At 42.7% G+C, this 23094-nt stretch overlaps 1 protein-coding gene across 2 annotated transcripts in view; it reads right to left on the minus strand.

Moving 5' to 3' along the window:
* The window catches only part of nf1a (neurofibromin 1a), a 149220-nt gene that overhangs the window by 62950 nt on the left and 63176 nt on the right, over positions 1-23094 (minus strand). For both annotated transcript variants that reach the window (XM_038303004.1, XM_038303003.1), the window contains exons 30-31: positions 18026-18088; positions 7060-7218 (exon numbers count right to left, since the gene is read on the minus strand). In XM_038303004.1, coding sequence (XP_038158932.1) covers positions 7060-7218; positions 18026-18088 — 222 coding nt within the window. The remainder of the gene's footprint in view (positions 1-7059; positions 7219-18025; positions 18089-23094) is intronic.

The raw sequence follows: 23094 nt of genomic DNA on the forward strand, positions 1-23094 counted from the left end.
AGGGTTCAGACACAGTAAGCTGGTATGAGCTATGAGAACAGCAACTTTAAAACACAGTGTCCATGGGGAGAAATGGGCATAGTTTTTTTTTTTTAAGTGGAAAGGGCGGTTCTTTTAAAAAAAATTGTAAAAAAACCTCCACAATACCTTTAAATGTGGATGAGACTAAGCTAAATGAAATATTTTAAACCCAGGCCTGTTGTCTAAACTGGAGACAACTGGTCCCAAAGTAGATTAAATGAACACAGATAGTGGGATTTAATCCAGCGGCAGTAGGTGGTTTATGTCCGGGTGTCTGCCATGCTGCTATGAGGACCCGTTCTGTCCCAGACAGATGGAAGCAGACAGCTGCTCACATCTGTCCATCTAAACTGCTCAGATTTTAGTGAAACATGTTTCATACAAATAAACACAGAAAAAACTTGGGAGAAAAAACTAAATCAAACAAGAACAGCTTCATTAAGTCAAGTGTTGCTTATTATCTCTCAAGACGTCAACATGGTTCAGATTGACCTCAGTCGCATCCTGGAGCTATTGCTGTTCTCATCCTAACAGAACTTAGACTGTTCTTCTAAAAGAACACATATCGTGCTTTTAAATTCCTTTTCCTATTCAAGTCTCTCAATTGTGGTTCTATTTCATCCCTACTGACCGCCAGAGGGCGGTGCTGAAAGCACTGAATGTTCCCTTCGGGCATGCGCAGTTCGAGTAATTATACCAACAGAGTCACACCTGTGACACCGGATGACCACTCAGAAGCTATATAGCCTGGTGTCATCCTTTGCTCTGCTCCTTTTTTCTTCTCGCAAGCGGTTCGCTAACTTCCCCGTTGTCTGAAGCCCCTGTCTCTTGACCGGAGTTGCGGTTATTCTCCGCCCTCCCAGGGCTGCAACGGGTCGATTCTGAGGATTACGGAAGGTAAGTGAGTTGTTTGCTGGTGATGGTAGCGTCCGCGCCCCCTCTCCCGGCTCACGACTTTAGCTTTTTACCTACAGCTTCGTGCTGTTTTGTTTCGAACTGGTGACGGCAGCGTTTTCGCCCCTACTCCCAGTGTGAATAACTTCACTGCCGAAGTTATATACGGCTAACGTAGTTAGCTTCTTTAGTTTGTTGGTGTTATACCTGGTGACGGCAGCGGTTTTCGCCCCCTCTCCCAGTATATTCCCTACTTTTGCATCCTTTTTTTCACCGGTCTGCGCTGCTATAATTACTGACGGCCGCGGTTTTCGCCCCCTCTCCAAACCAAGTGTGGTCTACTTCGTTTGCCGAAGTTGGAGACGGCTAACGTTGTTAGCCTTTTTTGGTTTGTTTGCAGCCTTCTTCATCGGTCTGCTTAGTTATAAATGGTGACGGCAGCGTTTTGGCCCCCTCTCCCAATATGAACCTTTTTTGCAGCCTTTTTCGTTGGTCTGCTCTCTTAATTGGTGACGGCAGCGTTGTTCGCTCCTACTCCCAACTTAAGTTTCCATACAGCTAACGTTGTTAGCTTTTTTGGTTTATTGGTTTTATACCTGGTGACGGTAGCGGTTCTCGCCCCCTCTCCCAGTATCGGCTGCCTTGTGCTCGCAGCCTCTTTCGTTTCTCTGCTGTAATTGGTGACGGCTGCGTTTGCGCCCCCTCTCCCGATTTTCGATAACTTTCTGTTCTTTAAGCCTTGTCGGCCTTCGACATGGATGGCTCTCACAGCTGCATGGATTGTGGGGCTGCCCTGCAGGCAGAGGATGGCCACGACCTGTGCCCTACCTGCCTTGGACATGAGCACCTTTTGGAGGCGCTGTCTGAGAACCCCTGTATGAACTGCAGCTTTATGCCCCATGCAGTGAGGGTGGCCCGGTTGGCCCAGTTGTGCCCCCAGGAGGGCTCGGACCTTCCGCCCTCTGGGCAGGTGGTTCCCCCCAAGCGTTCTAAGCGCCGTGGTTGGACCACAGCATCTGTGCCCCTCCCCCGGAGGAAGCGGGCCAAACCTGACCAGGGCCTGTCCACAAGGGTGGAGCAGTTGTCAGCAGAGCTGGCAGAGATGAAGTCCTTGTTGCAGACACGGCAATCTGATCCCTCGCTCCCAGTGGTTGGGCTCTCTTCCCCACCAATGCCCGAGCTGGTTGTAGAGGATGACGTTATCTCTCTGGCTGCTTCCGCTTCTCATTTTAGAGATGAGGAGGAGGCAGGGTCCTCTCAAGCCTCTGAGGCTGGTTCATTTTCATCTCAGAGTGCGGTTGGAGAGGCCGGTGACGGTTCCATGCGGGAGGTCATGTCTATGGCCCTGAAGCAGCTGCAGCTGGAACTCCCACAAGGAGAGGCATCCAGCTCCGGCAGTGCCTTTTTCAGACGTGGAAGGGCTCCTACTCCTTTTTCTGTACCTCCATCAGAGGAGTACTTGAAGGAGTTACACGCCTGTTGGCGGGAACCGAGAGCGCTGTCGCGTCTCTCATCGGATGGTCGTGTATTAGCTGCCATGCATGAGTCGGTGAAGGCCGGCCTGGACCGTATGCCAGCAATTGAACCAGCTGTTGCTTCACTGATTGTGTCACCAGATAAAGCCCTGCGTCCTGAAGTCCGGTGCCCGCGGACTCAATGTCGGGTTACAGATGACCTCCTCTGTAAGGCGTACAATGCAGGAGCGCGTGCTGGCCGCCTTGGCAATTCTCTGGCGCACCTCATGTTTGCCCTGTCTGCATCTGTTCAGGACACTGGTGGTGCAAGTGCGGCGGTTGGTTATAGTGACGCAGCGCTGCAGGCCTTAGCGCTGATGACCAGAGAGCTTGGACGGGTGATGTCTTTCTTTGTCCAAGCTCGTAGACAGGTCTGGTTGGCACAATCTCCTCTGACTGAAGCATGCCGTAGGACCCTCAGGGGTGTCCCGGTTGTACCAGGGGAGCTGTTTGGATCAGCTGCCTTGGAGGCGCTGGAACGGACTGCTCAAGCACGTCAGACTAGCCAGCAGCTTTCCGGCCTTCGCAGGAGCATACCTGCCTTTCCCCAGCGTTCGGGCCGCCCTGCCACTACCCCCAGCGTTCAGCCACGACCTCAGACTGGTGGCAGACCTATTGGTTCCTATCCCCATGATGTACGGCAGAGACCGAGGAGGGACTTTCGTGAGCCAGTCTGCCGCCCTGTTAGACAGACCCGGGCTGCAAATCCTGGACGCCCTCCCCCCAGAGCCCCCAGGGGCCGTGGGGATAGAAGATGATGCCACCGGGCCAGCCGTCGGACATTTTTCCCATCAGCAGCTGAATTTCTGGGCTGCTCATGCCGTAGATCCATGGGTGGTTGCCACCTTAACCAATGGCTACAGGCTCCAGTTCCGACGGCGGCCCCCCCTCTCACACCGGGTCAAGATGACTGTCATCACAGACCCGGTGAAATCTCAGGCACTAGACTAGGAGCTTTCCGCCCTCCTGGGCAAGGGGGCAATCGAGTCTGTAGATCCTCTGCGGCAACCCAGAGGCTACTACTCCACATACTTCCTTGTGGCCAAGAAGACCGGCGGTTTTCGCCCCATTTTAGATCTAAGGGTACTGAATCGGTACCTGAAGGTCCTTCCCTTCCACATGCTCACCATAACAGAGGTCCTTCAGACCATTGTGGCGGGAGATTGGTTTACATCAGTAGATCTGACAGACGCCTACTTTCATGTGCCTATTGCGGCAGAACATCGCCGTTTTCTCAGGTTCGCCTATCGGGGGCGCCATTGGCAATTCCGGGTGCTCCCATTCGGGCTCTCCCTTTCCCCGAGGGTGTTTACTCGATGCGTGAAAGCAGCCCTCTCTCCTCTACAGGCCTCCGGAGTCAGGATTCTGCCATACCTGGACGATTGGCTTCTTTGTGCTCCCTCTCAGGTAGCTGCCTCTCGGGATACGTCCCAGCTTCTACTTCATGTGTCACTGTTAGGCCTCAAAGTCAACTTGGCAAAGAGTTGTCTTGTTCCATCTCAGACAACCACCTTTCTTGGGATGCATCTGGACTCTGCTACCATGATGGCCCGTCCATCTGTTCACAGGGTGGACGACATACTCCAGCTTGTCCGTCGATTCAGACTGGGCAGGGAGTTTCCCTACATCATCTTCCTGCGAATGCTGGGCAAACTGACATCAGTCACTCGTGTAGTGCCCTTAGGGCTGCTCCTTCTGCGTCCTTTGCAGCGATGGCTCAACAGCTTTCGCCTAGACGCCAGGCTGCACAGGCATCGCAGGCTAATGGTGACCAGGAGCTGCCTCCATGCCCTAGCTCCTTGGCGAGACGGGACCCTTTTGTCCAGTGGTGTTCCAATGGGGCTAGTAGTGTGTCGAAGGGAGGTGCTCACCACGGATGCCAGCCTCATGGGCTGGGGTGCCGTGTGGCAACACAGAGCTGTTCGGGGTCTTTGGGACCCAAGGGAGCGCACCGAACACATAAATGTGCTGGAGCTGCGGGCTGTGCACATGGCCCTCAGGTGCCTTCTGCCCCACCTAGAGGGAAGGCACGTGCTGATTCGGACAGACAACACCTCTGTTGTTTTATCATATAAACCACCAAGGTGGCACCAGGTCAGCACGTCTCTTGAAGGTGTCGAGGGATCTCCTGGAATGGGCGTTTCCCCGTCTGTGTACCCTGCGCGCAGCGTATCTGCCAGGACGGCAGAACCAGGTTGCGGACTCTCTATCCCGCCAGGCACCTGCTCCGGGAGAGTGGTCTCTTCACTGCGACGTAGTGCGCATAATCTGGAACCTCTTTGGGCAGGCAGAGGTAGATCTGTTCGCCACAGAGGAGTCGACCCATTGCCCCCTATGGTATTCCCTAACCGGGATGGCGGGCGCACTGGGCCAGGATGCACTGGCTCATCCATGGCCGCAGTTCTCCTGTATGCCTTTCCACCCCTCTCACTGATTTGGCCGACTCTAAGGAGGGTTCTCGAGCAGGGCCACAGAGTGTTGCTGGTAGCTCCGTTCTGGCCAGCGCGGCCGTGGTTCCCGCTGCTTTGGAGTCTGTGTCACGGTACTCCATGGCGTCTTCCAGCAAGGAGGGATCTGCTGTCTCAGTTGGGGGGACAGATATGGCACCCCAACCCTCAACGTCTCCAGCTGTGGGCATGGCCCCTGGGAGGCTGACTGGGTGTTCAGACACCGTGAGACACACCATATTGAGTGCTAGGGCTTCCTCCACTCGGCTGCAGTATGCTAACAGATGGCGCCTCTTTTCTCAGTGGTGCTCTGCCCACAATGAGAACCCAGTTTCCTGCTCGGTGCCCACTATTTTGGAGTTCCTCCAGCCTCTCCTTGATAAGGGCCGCTCTCCTTCGACCCTTAAAGTGTATGTTGCAGCAATTTCATGTCTTCACCGAACTGTTGACAACAGTACAGTGGGGCGCCATGAACTGGTTTCACTTTTTCTGCGTGGTGCTCGTAGGTTGTGCCAGCAGCCAGCCCCACGAGCCCCAGATTGGGATCTGCCGTTGGTTCTCACAGCTCTGTGCCACCCTCCATTCGAGCCTTTGGCACAAGCAGAACTCTAGTGGCTTTCCTGCAAGACTGCTTTCCTGATGGCTATCGTCTCAGCTAAGAGGGTCAGCGAGCTACATGCTCTTTCTGTCAGCCCTAGGTGTATCAGGTGGAATCCAGATGGCTCTGGTGTTACCCTGTGGCCTAATACTGCGTTTGTGCCTAAGGTGTTGTCTCCTTTTCACCGTAACCAGCCATTGCGGCTGGCTCGGTTTCAGCCTCAATCTGGTACAACTGAGAATGAGTCTGAGTTGTTGTGCCCAGTAAGAGCGTTGGAGGCATACATTGCAGCCACCGCCAATCTGAGACGCTCGGACCAGCTTTTCCTTTGCTATGGGGGTCCAAGGTTAGGCTGTCCTCTTTCTAAACAGGGTCTGTCCCATTGGATTGTGAGTGTCATCTGCCACGCCTACGCTGCAGGTCACTGCTCTCTGCCAGTCGGTGTGAGAGCACATTCCACCAGGAGCGTCACCGCTTCCTGGGCTGCTTTGAGAGGGGTTCCGCTGGAAGCTATATGTGCTGCTGCTTCATGGGCTTCCCCAACCACCTTCACCAGGTTCTACAGTGTCAATGTGGCTGCCCCTCATCCCCTGGGTCAGGTCCTTTTACAAGGTTCTGCTGGGCCTCCTCTGTGAGGTATGTGCTCAGGATTCCTTGTGACATCGTTGGCATTAGTCATTCAGTGCTTTCAGCACCGCCCTCTGGCGGTCAGTAGGGATGAAATAGAACGAAAGTTACGTATGTAACTACGGTTCTATGAATCCCGGATGACCGCCAGAGCTTCTGTCACTCAGAATCCTTGCTTTTGCGAGAAGATTCTGTAGGAGCAGAGCAAAGGATGACACCAGGCTATATAGCTTCTGAGTGGTCATCCGGTGTCACAGGTGTCTGTTGGTATAATTACTCGAACTGCGCATGCCCGAAGGGAACATTCAGTGCTTTCAGCACCGCCCTCTGGCGGTCATCCGGGATTCATAGAACCGTAGTTACATACGTAACTTTCGTTTCATAAAGTGGAACTGCAGTGCTTTGGTCTGGATTTCTTATTATTGCTCCTCAGGCGTCTGAATGCTGGTTTTCTAATGCTTTTTTTCTTATTTTAAATATAAATTGTCTTGTTCCATTTGCCAACTAAGGAAAAAATGCACTTAATTTAAGCTAAAATGACTTTGATTTCCATTTATTGCAGTGAAAGCGCTTTACATTGTCTGTTTTGTCTTTGTGTTCATTCTGAGCAGAGGATCTTTGCTGTTTCAAGACTTGAACAACAAAAATACTGAGAGAGAAAAAATGGCGGAGTTGCTGGTTGGGTTTCCATGACCTTTTAATAGTTCCACACAAATACGGAGAAATGCAAGAGGATGAAGAAACCTGGAAAATATGCTTCAAACAGCATCTAAATATAAGAACCTGGAGACTAAATACAACTTTTTCTGGACTTTTAAGGACTCTATGTGCAGATTTATACGTATTTCAGAGTCGTTCTGCAGGATACTCTCCTTTAAAATACTAATTTGAATCAAAATGAATAGAAATGGGTAATTTTTCCATTTTCCAAGAAGAGTAAATGGTTTCCAGGACTTACCTTGGACATGAGTTTGAGACCTCTCTCTACTCTGGGCAGGGGCTTTTTATCCAGGATGCCTGCTTCGTAGGGAGACACAATGGCTGGGTTGATGAAGCGTAAGAACATGGCGCTGCCCACCGCACCTATGCTGTTCTGAGGGAACCGCTGACTCACCACCTGAATGAACAGGATGTGTGGAAAGGAGAGGAGGGGGTGCAGAGAAACTAATGAGAACAAATCAGGCAAAGGGAAAATATTGACAGAAAAATTCTCTAAACATCATAAGAAAAGAAAAGTCCTGAAGAAAAGGGGAATTTAACTGAGCGGCAGAGCAATGTGTGCTGTGATCTGGCTGCTTAAAGTTCAGAAAGAGAAATGGTGAAATAACAGAAGTGAATCAGTCTGTTTAAGTCCCAGTGCCTGACAGAAACTGCTGCGTTTAAGGTGGAAATAAAGAGTTTTTTCACTCTTTTATCCAAAGTTGACTTAATTGTGTTTTATGTGTACATCCTTTTTCTCTAAAACTGAATAACATTGAAATATGATGTTTCACTTTTATTCTAACTGGGTTCAAACAAGCCCAAATAACAAAGAGAAATAAAAAATGTACGTAAAAAAACTGCTTGGGCCTTAAGAGGTTAAAGTTAAAGGAGTCTATCCAGAAAACCAATGAGACAGAGAGAGGGAACAATGCTTCTCAGACATATTTAGAAAAACAAGTGAGATTTTAGGAACTCTGAAATGATCAATTGAAGGCAGGATCCTCACTGCTGCTTTTGGTTCATTCAGCACAACACATGATTGGCCCGCTGCCTCTCAGTAAGGTGGTTTAACATTTGCTAGAAAAGGAAAATTTTCAACCCAAATATCCATAATCCAATTCCCTCTGAAATGCTATTCATCCAATCTACAACCAGCACTCCAGTAATAAAAACTAAATCAATTTGCTGCAACTGCGTGACCAAGTCGAGGCATTTCCATCGGTTTCCAAAACCGCAGATCAAAAGTGCAGCAGTGAATTCATTCATTCTTCCCTGGCCAATGAAAACAGCACCTCAGACCAAGCTCTTCTACACGACAATAACTTTAAATCTTAGTCAATATTTCCTAAAATAAGTGCTTTTTTTTTTCTTTTATTGAGCAGATAAGTGAGACACTTTGGCGATGGAACAAGACAATTTACTTTTAAAATAGTAAAACACTACTGCCATCACTTACTTCAAGTGCATATCTAATGATCTTATTTTAAGGGTAAAAATACTCATTCCATTGGAAGTTCAACTTATTTACCTACTCAAATTAAGGGTAAATACACTTAATATAAGAATTTATTACTTATCTCTAGATTGTTTTTGCAGTGTTGAATAAAATGAGGCGCAACACAAAGAAAAAAAGGGGATGGAGGATTTGATTGATGAATTACCGGGAATGAGACCCCTGTTGGCACTTCAGTGCAAACTAACACCAGGAAACACCAGGGTGGGAGAAAACGTTCTCCTTAAATCTAGAACATGTTTGAGGCAGTGTATTGCCCTAAGAGTGTCTAAGCTTTGATTAAAAAAATTTTAAAAGTAGTCTAAATGTTCAGTTTAAAATAGTACATAGAGCAGACCTCTCCAAAGACAAACTATCCTGTTTCTATCCAGGAGTCACCCCTTACTGCCATAAATGCAAAACTGCTGTAGCCACACTGGTCCATAAGTCTTGGTCCTGCCCTACTCTTGGTCATTTCTGGACAGATGGTTTTAGTGGTGAGGGGTCGCCTTTACCAGCCTCTAAATGACAGGCACTGGCATTCTGCTCACTGTTAGCGTGGCGCACAGTTCTGACCAGGTAGAAGGGTGTGACTCCTCCAACTCACACGCAGTGTGTTCTATTCGACATTCAACTGGTAAATTTGAAGAAATATGGGGGCCCTTTCTTGACTCATTCCAAAACTTACAATAATGCTCCAGATTAAAAAGGTTTAGATTTATTAAAATGTGTTCTGTCTCAGTCAGGGATAGGAAAGTAGTGCGTTGACCTCTTGGTAGTGACCTGGCAGGGCTAAATGGGATTTTTTTTGTAGGGATTGTTGTTTTTTCTGTAGATTATTTTATATCTATCTTTGCTAGATAAATACTTTTTTTAATTTACAAACTGTATGTATAAAAGGAAAACTCAATAAAAAGACAGCGATAAAAAAAGTAGTCTAAATGTTGAGAAGCTACAACAAACAATATTTTTAATCAGTAAAAAGGAAAAACTTCAAAACAGCAAGAAAATTGTCAGAAATGATGACGTTACACATTGAAGTAAAAAAAAAATGCATTCTGCCAATCAAAATAAGAAAAAAAACAAGACAACTGTGTAGCGTTGGTGGTAATATGTTGCCTAGCAACGGCCCTGACCAATATAGATTTTGTGAGAAGTTTTCATAACGCTACCAACAACTGTTAGAACTACTGGGCCGGTTCTCAATATGCGTTCTTGAGCGTTCTCGTGAAAAGTCATTAGCCTCAGCCCGAGCACTGTTCCAATACCCGAGAACGCACTAAATCCCCAGAAGTTGTTCTCGCCCCGCCCCCTTTATCGAGTATGCATCAGAGCAGACCTGCCGTTCTTGAGATTGACAGCTGTCCCAGCATGCACTGCGGCAGCAGATGCTTTCAATGAAGCGCTCCATTGAAAGTTTAAAGTTCTCTTTCTGTTGCTGTTGTTCAATAAAAGTACGTTTTAAGATAATTTCAGGCGAGAATATTATACCTTAAAATGTCACTATATTGTCCATTGACCGATTTAATGGGTAATAAAAAAAAAAAGATTTCTGAAGTTGTGAGGACCGCGGCAACCAGCGGACCTCCGAGGGTAACGACAGCTGGGGCTAACCTGAGCCCGTCTGCAGCAGCCCTCTCTCGGCCTAGCCGTGTGTGAACGACCGCTGACCCTGATGGCGACTTTTTTGTATTATTTGGCAAAATTTTCATTTGATTTGTGTTTATCTGACTGTGTCCATCATTATTCCTCCTACAAAATGAAAAAAGTAATAACTTATCATTATCTAAAGACAAGTCCGTACTTGCGTTCTTGTGAATTGAGAAACGACCCTTTTCTACAAGCCATCGCCTGCATTAGCCAATCAGTAGCTGGTCAGATGTAATGTCTCGCTTAAATTGTGCTTGATCACTAAGAGCTCCATCTCTGGCATTACTGCAGACTGCAGGTGATATTAGGTACATCCAATGGTGGTATTAGGTAAATCCATTCTACCGCGTCTGCAGTCAGGGTTCATGTGAAAGGGACTTTATCTGCTCCATCACAACTTCCTCATTCCAGCTGATCTTAGTCAGGTTCTGTTAAACATATACAGCAGCTCTTTGGAGTAAAGGGTTTATCCAGACATATTTCTGAAAATCAAAAAAAAAAAAAAAACATCAATCTGGCACCTAAAGGGCTGGGTATCCTCCCGCAGCATTTTGTCGCAGGTATGATGCAGATATTCCAAGCCACAACGCAAGAGGGACAACCACTAACTAGCTAGGATTATGGGTGTTCATGTGTCAGTTTGACGAGCTTATTCGCTGTCTACACCCCCTCATTGAACGCCGGATGACACAGTTAACCCGTGAGGGTTTCCCAAAGACTGGCCGTGGCGTTTTTTGGCTTCGGGTGCAAAAAACAGACCGTCACACACAGCTACTGGGGGGGTTGGTCATATTTGCGTTAACTGTGACATACACGCAGACAACCTGGTTTCTGAGCATAAATCAGGTTTAGTTTCACTGGAAGCTGAGGTGATGTGCTATGGTGCTACTCTGCCGGTGTAGGTACCACTGCCAGTGACTTTACGCAACATCATTAGCTGAACATCGCCACATGATTTAAAACATAGGGGTTGCCCAGACAACGATGATAACATCGCGCAGCGTCCATGTACCGAGCCTGGAGCTTCTGTAGCGTTAGCGTGTCTAATGACCGATGAAGTTTTACCTGATCAATAAAACAGAAAAAAATCTGTTTACGGTGAAGAAAGTTACTGTTAGACCATGATATAACGGGGGAGAGCTGGGTAGCACTGTGGCTAGCTGTGCTGAGTAGCTAACAGGTTAGCCTCTTTTAGCTCGGTCAGTTAGCCATAATAAGCTACAATACTTTTAAATTTGTCTCAACTGTTTGTTTTCTAGTAGAAATAATGGTTTTATTTGTCTAAAATATTTACGAAAGTCATTTTTAGGTTGTTCCATCTGTCCTCCCCTCCCCTCAGATCTTAATAAAAGAATTAAAACATTTGTCACTTTGTTAAATGGCAAAGCTCAGTCTTAGAAGGCAGTACTTTCCTCCAAGTCAGATTTTGGACTTTTAATTCCACTTAGTAGTATTACTGGTTGCATCATGTGAGAGAGAACTGTTAACAAACAGCCAAGGAGACAAAGAAACTACATTTAATGACTGTGAAGTTGATATTTAAGGCCACTTTGTTTATTAGTTAGTTAGTTGACTTAACAGACCCATTCGAAAGGAGAAGATGCCTTAAATTATTTGTGGTTTGAAAGTATAATTATAAATCCCTTCCAGGGCTGGGTTGCCTGTTAATTTTTTTACCATCCTGCTTTTACTTGGACCCAATGCTGCCTTGAGAGTCCAAAAAAGCCACATGCCCTGGATAGAACCGCTTCAACTTGACGGCATCCTTAATTGCCTTTTTTACCAACAGGTTCTAGGATTCCTGCCGTAGAAAGGCCTATGAAAGGCTGACAGAGGAGGTGGACAAGGACTCCGCTTCCCCCCAAAAATGTGGAAAAGAGGAGGTAGAAATGGTTTTAAAATTGGACAAAAAGGAGCGGTAAAGTAGCCCTACAGCGACATTTTAACAACACCAAGGGAGCACCAGAAAGCCCATGAGGCAGACTTTACTCTTATTGTTCCTTTCCCTCTTCGATCAAAACAATCCCAGAGAACAACAAACTCCAATGGCATGAGGTTGTTCTGATCTGAAAAGCTTAGAGAAATTAAAGCTATAGAGGATGATCTTTTATTTCTGGGTGGATAATCTTAAGTGGTCTATCCTAGTTGTCAATCATTCTGGTGATATGTTTACGTAAGGTCTCGTCCTACGTGCTCGTCCCGTTAGCTATCTTTTTCTGCGTCTGCGCACTTTCAGGCGTATATCTGTGGTGAGCTACAGTTTCAGACAGTAATTGAAGCTCACCTTTCTCACCACGGTTCTTTGAAAATGGCCGAGGTTCGCAAGAGAACAAGTGTCTACGAAGTGTATGAGAAGAAAGGCAGATATATCCCAGAATGCTTTGTGCGGAGAGCTTTCCTCGCAAAGCATTATGGGATTTGCTGTCACATTGGCCTGATGTCACCACAGGCTGTCAATACTCGACAGCGCCAATTAATAACAGAGATGGCACAGGCATCGCACAGTAGAGGAGTTACATGACCAACAGGGAGCAAAAAGCATCTGTCTGAACGATCAGTTAACTGAGTTTGTTATAAAGTCCACTATACAATCCTCACTGTGTCTGTGGACACAGTTTAGCTTGTATGAGCCATGAGAACAGCACATTTTAAACAGGGCGTGCACGAGGAGAAATGGGCTCATGCATGCTCTTGCACGTGCATTTTATTTTTTTTTTTAAGTGGAGAAGGCGGGTCTTTTAAAAACCCTCCTCAATACCTTTAACTGAATGTGTGAATTGTCTGTCTGTAATGAAAGGACTAAAACCACGACACCCTTAGTAGAAAGTCTGTATGCGAAGTGTCCTCTGTTTATAAGACCTTTGGTCTGATCTCTGTGGCAAAACAGCAAAAAAATTAAAACAAGGGATTTTTTTTCAAGGGTTAATTAACCAATTCACTCAAATACAGAATGATCTACAAAAAACAAAGAAAGAAACTTTCTAATGAACTATATCAACACAGCAAACTTAAATGATACGTCATACATTTAATATTATTGGAAGATTATTTTTGGTAAATTGTAAATCGCCAGTACGTATATAGTACAGGTCCTTTTTTTTATGGCAGGTACATTTCTTATATTGTACAGGTACTTTTTAAGAATTATCGATTGAAGGCCTGAGCACACCGGTTGCATGTGACTTTTTAAGCTCCGGGATAATATTTCCATTTCACACTGATGTAACATTGTCACTCTAGAGAGGCTGAGACTAGGCAGGACGAGCAGATCTGTGCAGATTGTTTTCACTTCTGGCTCTGTGCCACACAAATTAAAACAATTCCCCACATTTGACTTGGTTTATGATTATGAAAAGTTTTGAAAACATTTTTTAAAGAGTGACGCACCTATAAAGCAAAGCCCCACTTAACGAGTCTGTGCAGCATCTCAAACAAGAACAAAGAATGTTCATCTATTACAAACATATTGAGATCTACAAAATGAAAAACTCAGCAATAAACGCTGTGGGTTGTTTCTATGCTGACTGAGACAGAGGGGTGATTCTCAGAGAGATCTGGGAACTTTATCTAGGTTTTTCTTTCTTTTTTTATAAAGAGGTGAGAGAAATACACCGTGCTTTCTGCCCTCCTTATTTTGTTTTTTGTGAGGCTCAAAGAGGATCACTACTTTATCTGTTTTCTGTTCTCCTGAACTCCTGTCATGGGTAAAGTTTTCTATTTTAATGTTTCATTCACTGTTTTTGCCTGACTCTGTCCCGCTTGCTATATATGCGATGTGTGACTCCAAACTGACACTTTTCCCATGCGACTTTATTTTGTATTTTCCCCCAAAGCGGATGTTTTTTACTTAATAACCGCGTCCCTCTTCCTTTCAGACCCAGGAAATGACCACTGAATTACTGCATAGTCTGACTAAAATAGACCTGGGCTCTATCTCGGTCTGACATAAACACACCGTGATGATCCCCATTGACTTATAATAAGCTCTAAACGCCACGACCTCGGTCAAAAGGACATTGGATGCAAAATCTGATCCAGTGTGTTCTGGCCTTTATATGTGGCCTGTACTTGCACTGTTGTGGGAGGGCTGGTGCCAGTCATTTAGCAAAGGGCGGTCTCAAGACATAACAGAGCAACAAAGTCTTGAATGGCAGAGCAATACCCAGAAAGACATTTGTAACTAAGGGACAATTTAGAGCTCAATTAAGCTAAATTCATGGTTTTGGACTATGAGAGGAAGAAGGAGTACCCAGAAAGTTTCTATGCATGGACAGGGAGAACATGCAAACACCATGCAGAAAGACTGGACGATGACCCCTAAGATAGCTAGAGTTTAGCTAAACATCAAAACTTTCCTTTACATCAAATATAATTAAAACTGGAGTTAGAAATTATATGTTTTAATTTCTTTAAGATATTTTGAACTAAAGAGTAATTGAAAGTAATTTTTTCAAATTTAATCTAAAAGCAAAAAACAAGAATGGGCGAGTGGCTTGATGCCAGTTAATGAGTTTCCTTTGATGGTAAAAATACAACAAAAAAAACCAACTTATTTCCCTCATTATGAACTTTGTTTGTAGGGCTGCAACAACAAACTGAATATGAAAATATTTTAAAAGTTCTGGTTTGATTATCGATTCATTGCATCACCTGCGATGTGGCATAGCTGTTCACCCGCAGAGCTTTGTTATTGCTGGCTGACTGAAATAAAGTAAAAAAAACAAAAAAAACAACCTGCAGAGCTAGTTAAAGCAAGCTGGAGGCAGAGTGGTATTTTCAAAGGAGATTATATCAATTCTTCAAATGACAGAAACGGAGCAAACAGCTTGAGCGCTACATTTAAAAGTGTGGATGATGCAGCGCCTGAAGCGGAAATAAAGTCAGCACTAAGGAAGAAGGCCAACAGCAGTGGGAGTCACTGAAACATCCTTAGTTTATTTAATTTCAAAGTGAGGAAACGGCAACATTGGTCGTTGCTCTGTCGGTGGAGTCCTGCTTTACACTATGATGCACCACTAATAAGCCTCAATGTTAAATGCCTGATTTAACTAAATAAATGGTCAACCTAAAGTTGTTTATCTAAAGCACAATTATTTATTATTTAATATTACTGTAACAGAACACCTTAACAGAAACCCTTTTTTGGGGTGCGTTTTTGCTTTGTCAAAGGTTCTACTCTAATATAAAGACATTCTTGTTTTTTTGTAGTAAAATCCTAATTAGTTGCAGCCCAGTGCGCTTACACACGTTCTGAAGAAAGTCTTACAGAAAAAAATCAGTGCTGGATTAAAATTGTTCTATTCAGGAGATGAACATTTGATTTAGGAATATTTGAACATTTAGGATGAAAACTTTAAATTGGAATTGCTGCACTGAAAAAGTGAATTTCATTACAAACATGTTGATAAAGCTAGATCATCTATACATGTCTAGTTTGAGTCATTACTTTTTTTTTGCAGCTAAACTACCAGGGATCAGTGGTTCAAGTTCAGCTCTTTTAAGGATGTTCCAGTAGATCTGCCTGCAACTCTTAATGTCTGTGCTACATGTTTTGCACCTGCGTGTTTCAGTGATGGGACCTTACCAGATGAAAGTGGAATCACGCCTGCATTTGTAAAAATTTGCAAACTAACAATCAAGGACTCGCCTGCAAGCAGCCGCGAAAAAATCTGACCTTTTGTAAAAATAACAAAAAAATTACTGGGTTAGCCAGACTGGGTTTAACCCTGACTTTCCGGTACCACAAAACTGGATCCATTCTTAGCCAATCTAGTCACCGTGGTAACCCAGTTTGAACGACAAACCTGCTCCTGGGAAACCTGGGAAAATAACTGTAACAAAGCCTCATCAAAATAAAAACTTGCAAATAGCAGTTAAAACAAAATATGTTTATGAAAACCTAAATAGAAAAAAAAAAAAAAACTTCTTTTAACACACCAACCTTTTACTATTCAATTTTTTTTCTTCTGTATAATGTCCTTAAACACAGCTGCTGTTTATTGTTTAATCTTTTTTTGAAGCTAATATTTATATAGATAATAAAACAAAAATCAGAGCACAAATTTAATGTTAGCATCCGAGTATATTAGTTGTATTTTTCTTGGTTTCAGGCTATAAATGACACATCTTAAAGTTCCAAGATGAAATATTCTAGGTTTCATAAAGAAATCAGTACGTCATCAGCAAATAAAGAAATCTTGATGTTTTGCTCAAATAATTTCATACAAGTAATAATGTTATAACAATACGATTAATAGAATCAACCAATAAAATCAAGCCAACAAAAGACTCATTGAATAGAAAGTTTTCGAGCTCTTCTTTTCAGGGAAAATTATTTTTATCCAGCTTCGTTTTATTTATTTAGGATTTTGGGTTTTTGGTTTAACCTGTAGAGCATTTTAGAAATAATGTCTATCTGAATGGCTCCATGGTTATAAAGGTCCTAATGCAAAAACAATTTGATTCTAAAGAATACTTTCTTATGGGACACCTACTGCACCTATATCACTGATTTATTAAGAATTTAACCAAGATAAACACTTTTTAACCCTTCCTAAAATGTGTATAAAATTGAACTTTATCCTTTTTTTGTCACAAAGGGGGGGAAATATTTTTATTATTATAAATGAAATTAATTATTATTCAAGACAAACTATTGTTAGGATAATTCATACTCATGATGTGCGAGTCTGTTAAACCCTAATAATACCTGCCTGTTCCGTTACAGAACTAATGTTTTACCTATTCGTTTATCTAATTGTACGGTTCCTGTGTCAGGATAAAAATTCATCTTCATTATGCATGTGGCAAAGGTTTGGGAATGAAATGAGAGCGGCGTTCTTGATCTAAGAACAGACAGTAATATTTTGATGTCTCCTCATTTACAAATCTTTATGTCGTAATGATGTGGCATACTGGAGTCATATGAAATGCTTCTTTAACTGAGATTGGAGGCCACTTCAAAGACATGTGAGCTGGTTGGTAAATTCTGCCTTCTGTAACCCTAAATAACTTCTCTGATCTGAGTAAGATTACAATTTCTTTTACAATCTGTTTTCATGTTTATTTACGGTATACATATGCATTATGAGATGTTATTTAAATAGTTTATTTCAAGGGATCTCTTCTCAGGAAAAGAAGGGGAGAGAGAAAGCTTCAAGGTGTAAACACAGAGCTTTCCATAAAACTGCAGAAAACAAATATGAGCCGATTAATCTCCCCTAAAAAAGAAGATTGAAAAAGCCCTGGAGTCACTCCCAATGAACACTGGAACTTGGATTTAATAGCCTGCATTGGATTCAAAGATGCTGGAAACAAACTCTGCTCCATTTTGAATTGTCAATTAAAAAAAATATGCATCAAAAGCAACACTTTTGAACTTTTGGTTGAAAGCAGAGGATCAGTATAAAGCTCAAGTTTACATCCAGCCAAGTGCACAACAGCGCAAAGTTCTGGAGGCTGTGTGTTCTCGGATATGCATGTTTTTCCTCCTCAATAAATGTGCTACAAAGGTGCGAAGCATTAAACTGTCCTCATAAGTGGACATAATGCACAGAGCTCTGCATAATGCAGAGCTCTGCACTCTGCAAAATGATCCAACTCAAAGGGAAGGAGAGTTCTTTCAAAAATCTCAGCTGCAGAGAAAGTGTTTCAGACAGGCTGTGTGCACTATGGCAGGTAATACATGCAGTTTTGATTGTGAAGGTAAGATGGACACATTGTTCATTCATTAGATGAAGCAGCATGGTAAAAATGCAGACAAAAATATATTAAACATGTTTCATGGAGCACCAACATAGAGACCAGAAGGAAAACAGAGAAGGCAGATTCCCAGGATCGTTAATAGAAAATGCATAATGTCAGATCAAGTTAATATTAGTGAGATTTTTAGGAGAGTGATGCACACAGAGTTAAAATGGAAAAAAAAAGAATAAAGAAATTACAAATAGACGATTAAAAACAAAATTTAAGAATGAAGGGGGGGGGGGGGGGGGGGGGAATGAATACAGTCTAATGCAAAAATGCATTTTCTGCTTGAGGGGGAAAAGTGTGTAAAGGAAAATAGATTCACCAAACTTACTGCTTTTTTGTTTTCCTTTTTTTCTTTTAGTGTTGCCTTATTCAGTAGAGAGTGGCAAGTAGCCTACAGAACAGAGATGAGCACAATCATGGTCACAGCACCAGATACAAACAGAAACTCAACAAAACCATAACAGAAGTTCAGAGCACCCATTCAGGCTCAAAAGTCTTTAAATATGCAAAAAAACACTCCTCACTCAGTTGGAAGGCCTAATAATATGGGCACTGCTATAAACAGATTTCCCTGATTCATTTAGAGCAAAATTAACTTAGCATGTAGTTTAATAACAAGTGGTAATCAAGCCTTAGATGTTAGAAAGACCTGAACTAGAAAGAAAACAGACTTGTTTTTAGAGTTAGTAGCATGTAGCACTACTCTTCCAAAGGAACCGCTCCCTGTGCATCTATTCTGGATCCAGAGTCACATGGCAGTCGCTGAGTGTCTGTTAACTAACCAGGTAGTCATCGCAACTACTCTACTAGTTAGTCAAAGTAGGGATGCACGATATAATCGGCCCCCTATCGGTATCGGCCTTAAAACTGAATATCGGACATCGGCCACCCCACCGATATTTAACCCGATATTTGATCAGCTTCTAAAGTCTGTGAAAAGAAAAAAAAATACTACTTCTTCTTCTTCCTCAAATACTTATTTTTTACAGACTTAAAAACTTCTAAAGATGAGGGAAAAATATTGATACATTAAAATATCACAATATCTTCATATGCTGATATTTTGCCATTTAAAAACACCATATCAATCTCTTTTACTAATGAAATATTGCTATATGTCATCATTATGCTACGAAATCCCCCGAAAATTCACAAAATTTTGCCATATTTTTATATGTTGATATATTGACGCTGTATCGATCTATTTTACTAACAAAATCTCACAAGAATTTGCAAAATATCACGAGAGTTTGTAACAGAACAATGAAATTTCACGAGATTTTGAAAGTAAAATAGATCGATACCGCGTTTTTAAAAATCTATTTGATATCAGCATATGAAAATATATTTGAGTATATTATTTTTCAAAGTGTCAGAAATGGATAACAAAACTGCTATTTTCAATGACTACTTATTTTTTATTTTTTCAGCTTTAACATCAGTATCGATATCGGTTATCAGCTACATGAGTTTTAAAATATCGGCATATCGGATATCGGCCAAAATCCCAATATCGTGCATCACTAAGTCAAAGGCATCATGACATGTCTACATGGAGTCAAATATAAAAAAGGCAGCTTACAGACACTTTGGGAGAAAAAATAAATAAATAAAAGATTATTTAGACAATGTTCAGATATGCTAGTGAAGATTCTCTGTCATCAAGGTCATAGTCATTCCAAAAAAAGTAAAAAAAACAAACCACTGGACTTTGTTTCCAAGTTTAACGACGTTTGGCTTCAATTCAATTTTCCATTCAAAATGTCAGAAATAGGGTTGAGTTTGGGGCTTTATAGAGCGGACCAAAAACAAAGTCTTGTTTTTGTTTAGAAAACATGCAAATTAAAACGGACGAACGGGTCCACCCAAAGTAAGGAGATGACGTGGTCTGCTCATGCGCTCTTTGTTATCTGAGAACCGAGACAGAACTGAACCGCGCCAAGCCTTACTGATGAACCAGTACTATGTTAGGGCAGTTTGGTTGTGTCTGGCACGGTCCAGTTCAGTTGTGCGTTCCATTTAGTCTCCACATTTCTCTCGGTTACCGTGCTTGGATCAATCTCGGCACGGTTTCTAAAGAGTCGAGTAAAAGGGGCTATAGTATATGTTAAATTGGTGAAAGGTAACTGGATTTTAAACAGACGATCCCTGCTGAGTAAGCAAATTACAGTTATAATCACTGAACTAATACACATTAATTGGTTTTGTCTTCGATTTGAATGAACCATTAGTTAGAAATAACTTCCAGTTCTAGATATCTAATCTATTTATAATCCTCTGATATTTTCTTACTTCCTCTACATCACAGTTTACCAAACATCTCAGTGACTAAAGGATTTTCTCTCCTCATCCTGCATCAGTTGGTAAAATATGACCTCTACCTTTGTGTTACTGTGATGTTTTGTTTTGCAGGTGTGACATTAGTTTCAGCAGATGGGACTTTCTATGAGCCCGGCTGCTGAGCTGCTCCTGAATACTCCGAGGTAAAAAAAACTTGTCCTTTTCTAACAAAACAAATCTCTCTGTTTCTGTGGAGTATGCAACACGCTTTATTCTCAGCAAACAACATATCCTTTGCCAGCCTTTAAAGACGAAATAAAACGTTGAACCAAACAAAACTAACGAGGTTGGTCCTTACTATTATCAATAATTAAATTACAAATGTTAAAAATATAAAAGTAAAAGAAAAAACAAAGCTTTGATTTATTTTTTCTGGTAAGGGCACCGCCATGTTGCAGTACCTGGAACGGTGACATCACTGGGTTGATTAATGCTAGCTCTAGCAATGGTATACATTGGCTATACTGGTGATAGATCAGAACCATAAAACATTTGGTTTGATGGAGGACAAAGCTGAAAGGGTAGTGAAGTGTCTACATCACACAGTTTATGCTCATGAGCCCATTCACCGTGTGAAACGAGCTGTAGGAAGGAGAGAAGAGGCAGTTTTGGAGCCGGGGTTCTCAATATCCGTTACCCGGGCGCCAAACAATGGCAGCCCACTGCTCCCCAACGGGATGGGTTAAATGTAGAGAGTGAATTTCCAATAAAAGCATTTACATTTTGCCCCACAGAACACCACTGTGGAGATTATGTAGAGTAAAAGACTTTTGAATCCGGCAAGCTAGCAGTCCAGCTGGCTACAGCCTAAAGCAGCCAACGCACTCTGACAGAGGGTCAGCGACAACAATCAACCGTAATGACAGGGTGCAAAAACACGCTAAGCAGGCAGAAATTTCACCATCAAGGCCAAACACCAAGAAACTGTGATTCAAACATCATAACGAGGTCATCTCAACTGTTAAAAACAACTAACAGCATCATCATGGTAGGTTATCCATGTCAGTACTACAACTGACAAAATTCAATATTGCTTCTGGATTTGAGTGTTGAATGATACGGACTCAGTCCTTCTTTTCACTGTAGACAAGCCATGATCTGCTTATCTGTTCTCCATTTTTCATTTGGATGAAATAATAGCTGCATGAATCATGACAGCAGACAAGATAGAGGAGAGCAGGAGGCGGGGTTACCAATCTACTCGCTCTGGAGAGCAGAGTTTGCTGCTTTTAGATGTTGTCTCCAAAGTCTCTAGATTTGGAGCTAGGAGCTGCGACACACTTATAAGCATTCTGATGGCATTTTAGCAAAAGGATTTTTATCAAAAACATAATTTATGTGGACAAATAATGAATAGTTGTATGAACCATAAATGTAAACAGAGTTTTATGGGGCCCCCAGAAACTTGGGGCCCTAGGCAACCGCCTAGTATTGCCTAATGGCGAATCCCAACCCTGCCTGTAAGAGCATCTTTGATTTATTTAACCAACTCACCGCATAGCAATGCCACCAAGGTGCACAGGTGTTAGAATAATTGTATTAATGTATGTATGTGCATGTGTTCATAGCCACCTTTTCTGAAGTATACTGTGATTTGTGGACTTGCTTTTTGGGAGGTTGTGGTTGATCTACGAGCAGCACTCAACCTGCTGAACTTTGGTGAAAAGCTTCAACAGCTTAAACTTTGACTAAACCCTGAGCTTTAGAGGATATGTTTACTGAGACTGCAATTCTGAATTCCTTATCTTGTTTCCCCCCCAGTGTAGTCTCAGCTGTTGTAACCAGGGACCACTGATTTCAATAAATAGCGAGGAGAACGCTGGGACCGCAGAGTGGGTTGGAGATTCCTAAACTCCACAGTCTCTTCCAACTCTCCTCGCGAGTAAAACTAAACTAATCGTCTCTGTGCCTTCTTTCTTTCCCTGTATGCATGTATGATGTTTTAGGTGCTTAGACCTGACAACAGGTTACTAGCTATAGCGGCTACAGCAGATGTCCTGTCCAGTAAGACTCCAGAGAGTTAGCATGCTTAGACCACCGGTGTAATGGAAAGTTTCTCATTTGGTTGACTTTTTTTTTAATAATATTCCTCACAATAAAGTGAAAGGGGATGGAAATCACCATCCATCCCCCTGACAAAGCCTGTGAGGAATTACTGAACCTGGAGAATGTTTAAGAGGTGAAAGCAGATTTCAGTCCAAAGCAAAAACGGCAGCAGACCCACCATACAAAGCAGACTGACTAGTATGATCAATGTGATCTTAGCCGATGTTTCCAAACAGGATATTGGAACAGAAATCTTACAGATTTCTGGTGCATGATATTTGGCCGATGGATTGATGGTTTGAGGGAGCTGGTTGTTCAAAATCTAGGTAAACATTAAGGCATGAGGGGTTCCTCATAGTTCCCCACTCGGCTCCTATTGTTTAACAATGTTAAAAGCGTTTGGCAATGAGAACTGAAACTAGAATTAACAACCTGATTTAGCTGGAATTTTTAAGATTTTTAGTTTTCAACTCCCAACTTTGAAACGCCTCAGCTGAACAGAATTCAGTGTTAGTTACTGAACCCTTAAAAGTCTATTTTATTTGTCAGTATTTCACTGGCTTATCTAAATCATATGCAGGAAGTTCAACATTTCTGTTTTATATTACAAGACAAATAGCTTTGTTGGTGATCAGTAACACCAGCTGCAGATCTAATGAGTTTGTTGGAAAACACAAACAGGTTGAGTTTTAAGTGTGATCCTCAATTTAAAACCTCTGAAACATCTGATTATTGCTGCTCAAGAAAGTAGATTCTCTCACCTAAAAATGTCTTACGGTAAAGATTTCCAAATCTGGTTTTCTAAACTGTCTCTGAGCATTTTCCCCATCAATGCAGGTACAGTTTGCTACAACAACAAATACAACCTATCCTATCAGTGTCAGAGAACCGAATACTCAGACTGCTAAACCATATTCAGAATTCAAACTTCTGAAAGTAATTTAAATATGAAATTATTCCATCCTGTTCAATAAATGATCAGTGTTTTTAATTCAGAGTAATTTCCATGTG

The sequence above is a fragment of the Cyprinodon tularosa genome, unplaced genomic scaffold (genome assembly GCF_016077235.1).
Source record: "Cyprinodon tularosa strain WSP-4 unplaced genomic scaffold, ASM1607723v1 ctg500, whole genome shotgun sequence".
Taxonomy (NCBI): Eukaryota; Metazoa; Chordata; class Actinopteri; order Cyprinodontiformes; family Cyprinodontidae; genus Cyprinodon; species Cyprinodon tularosa.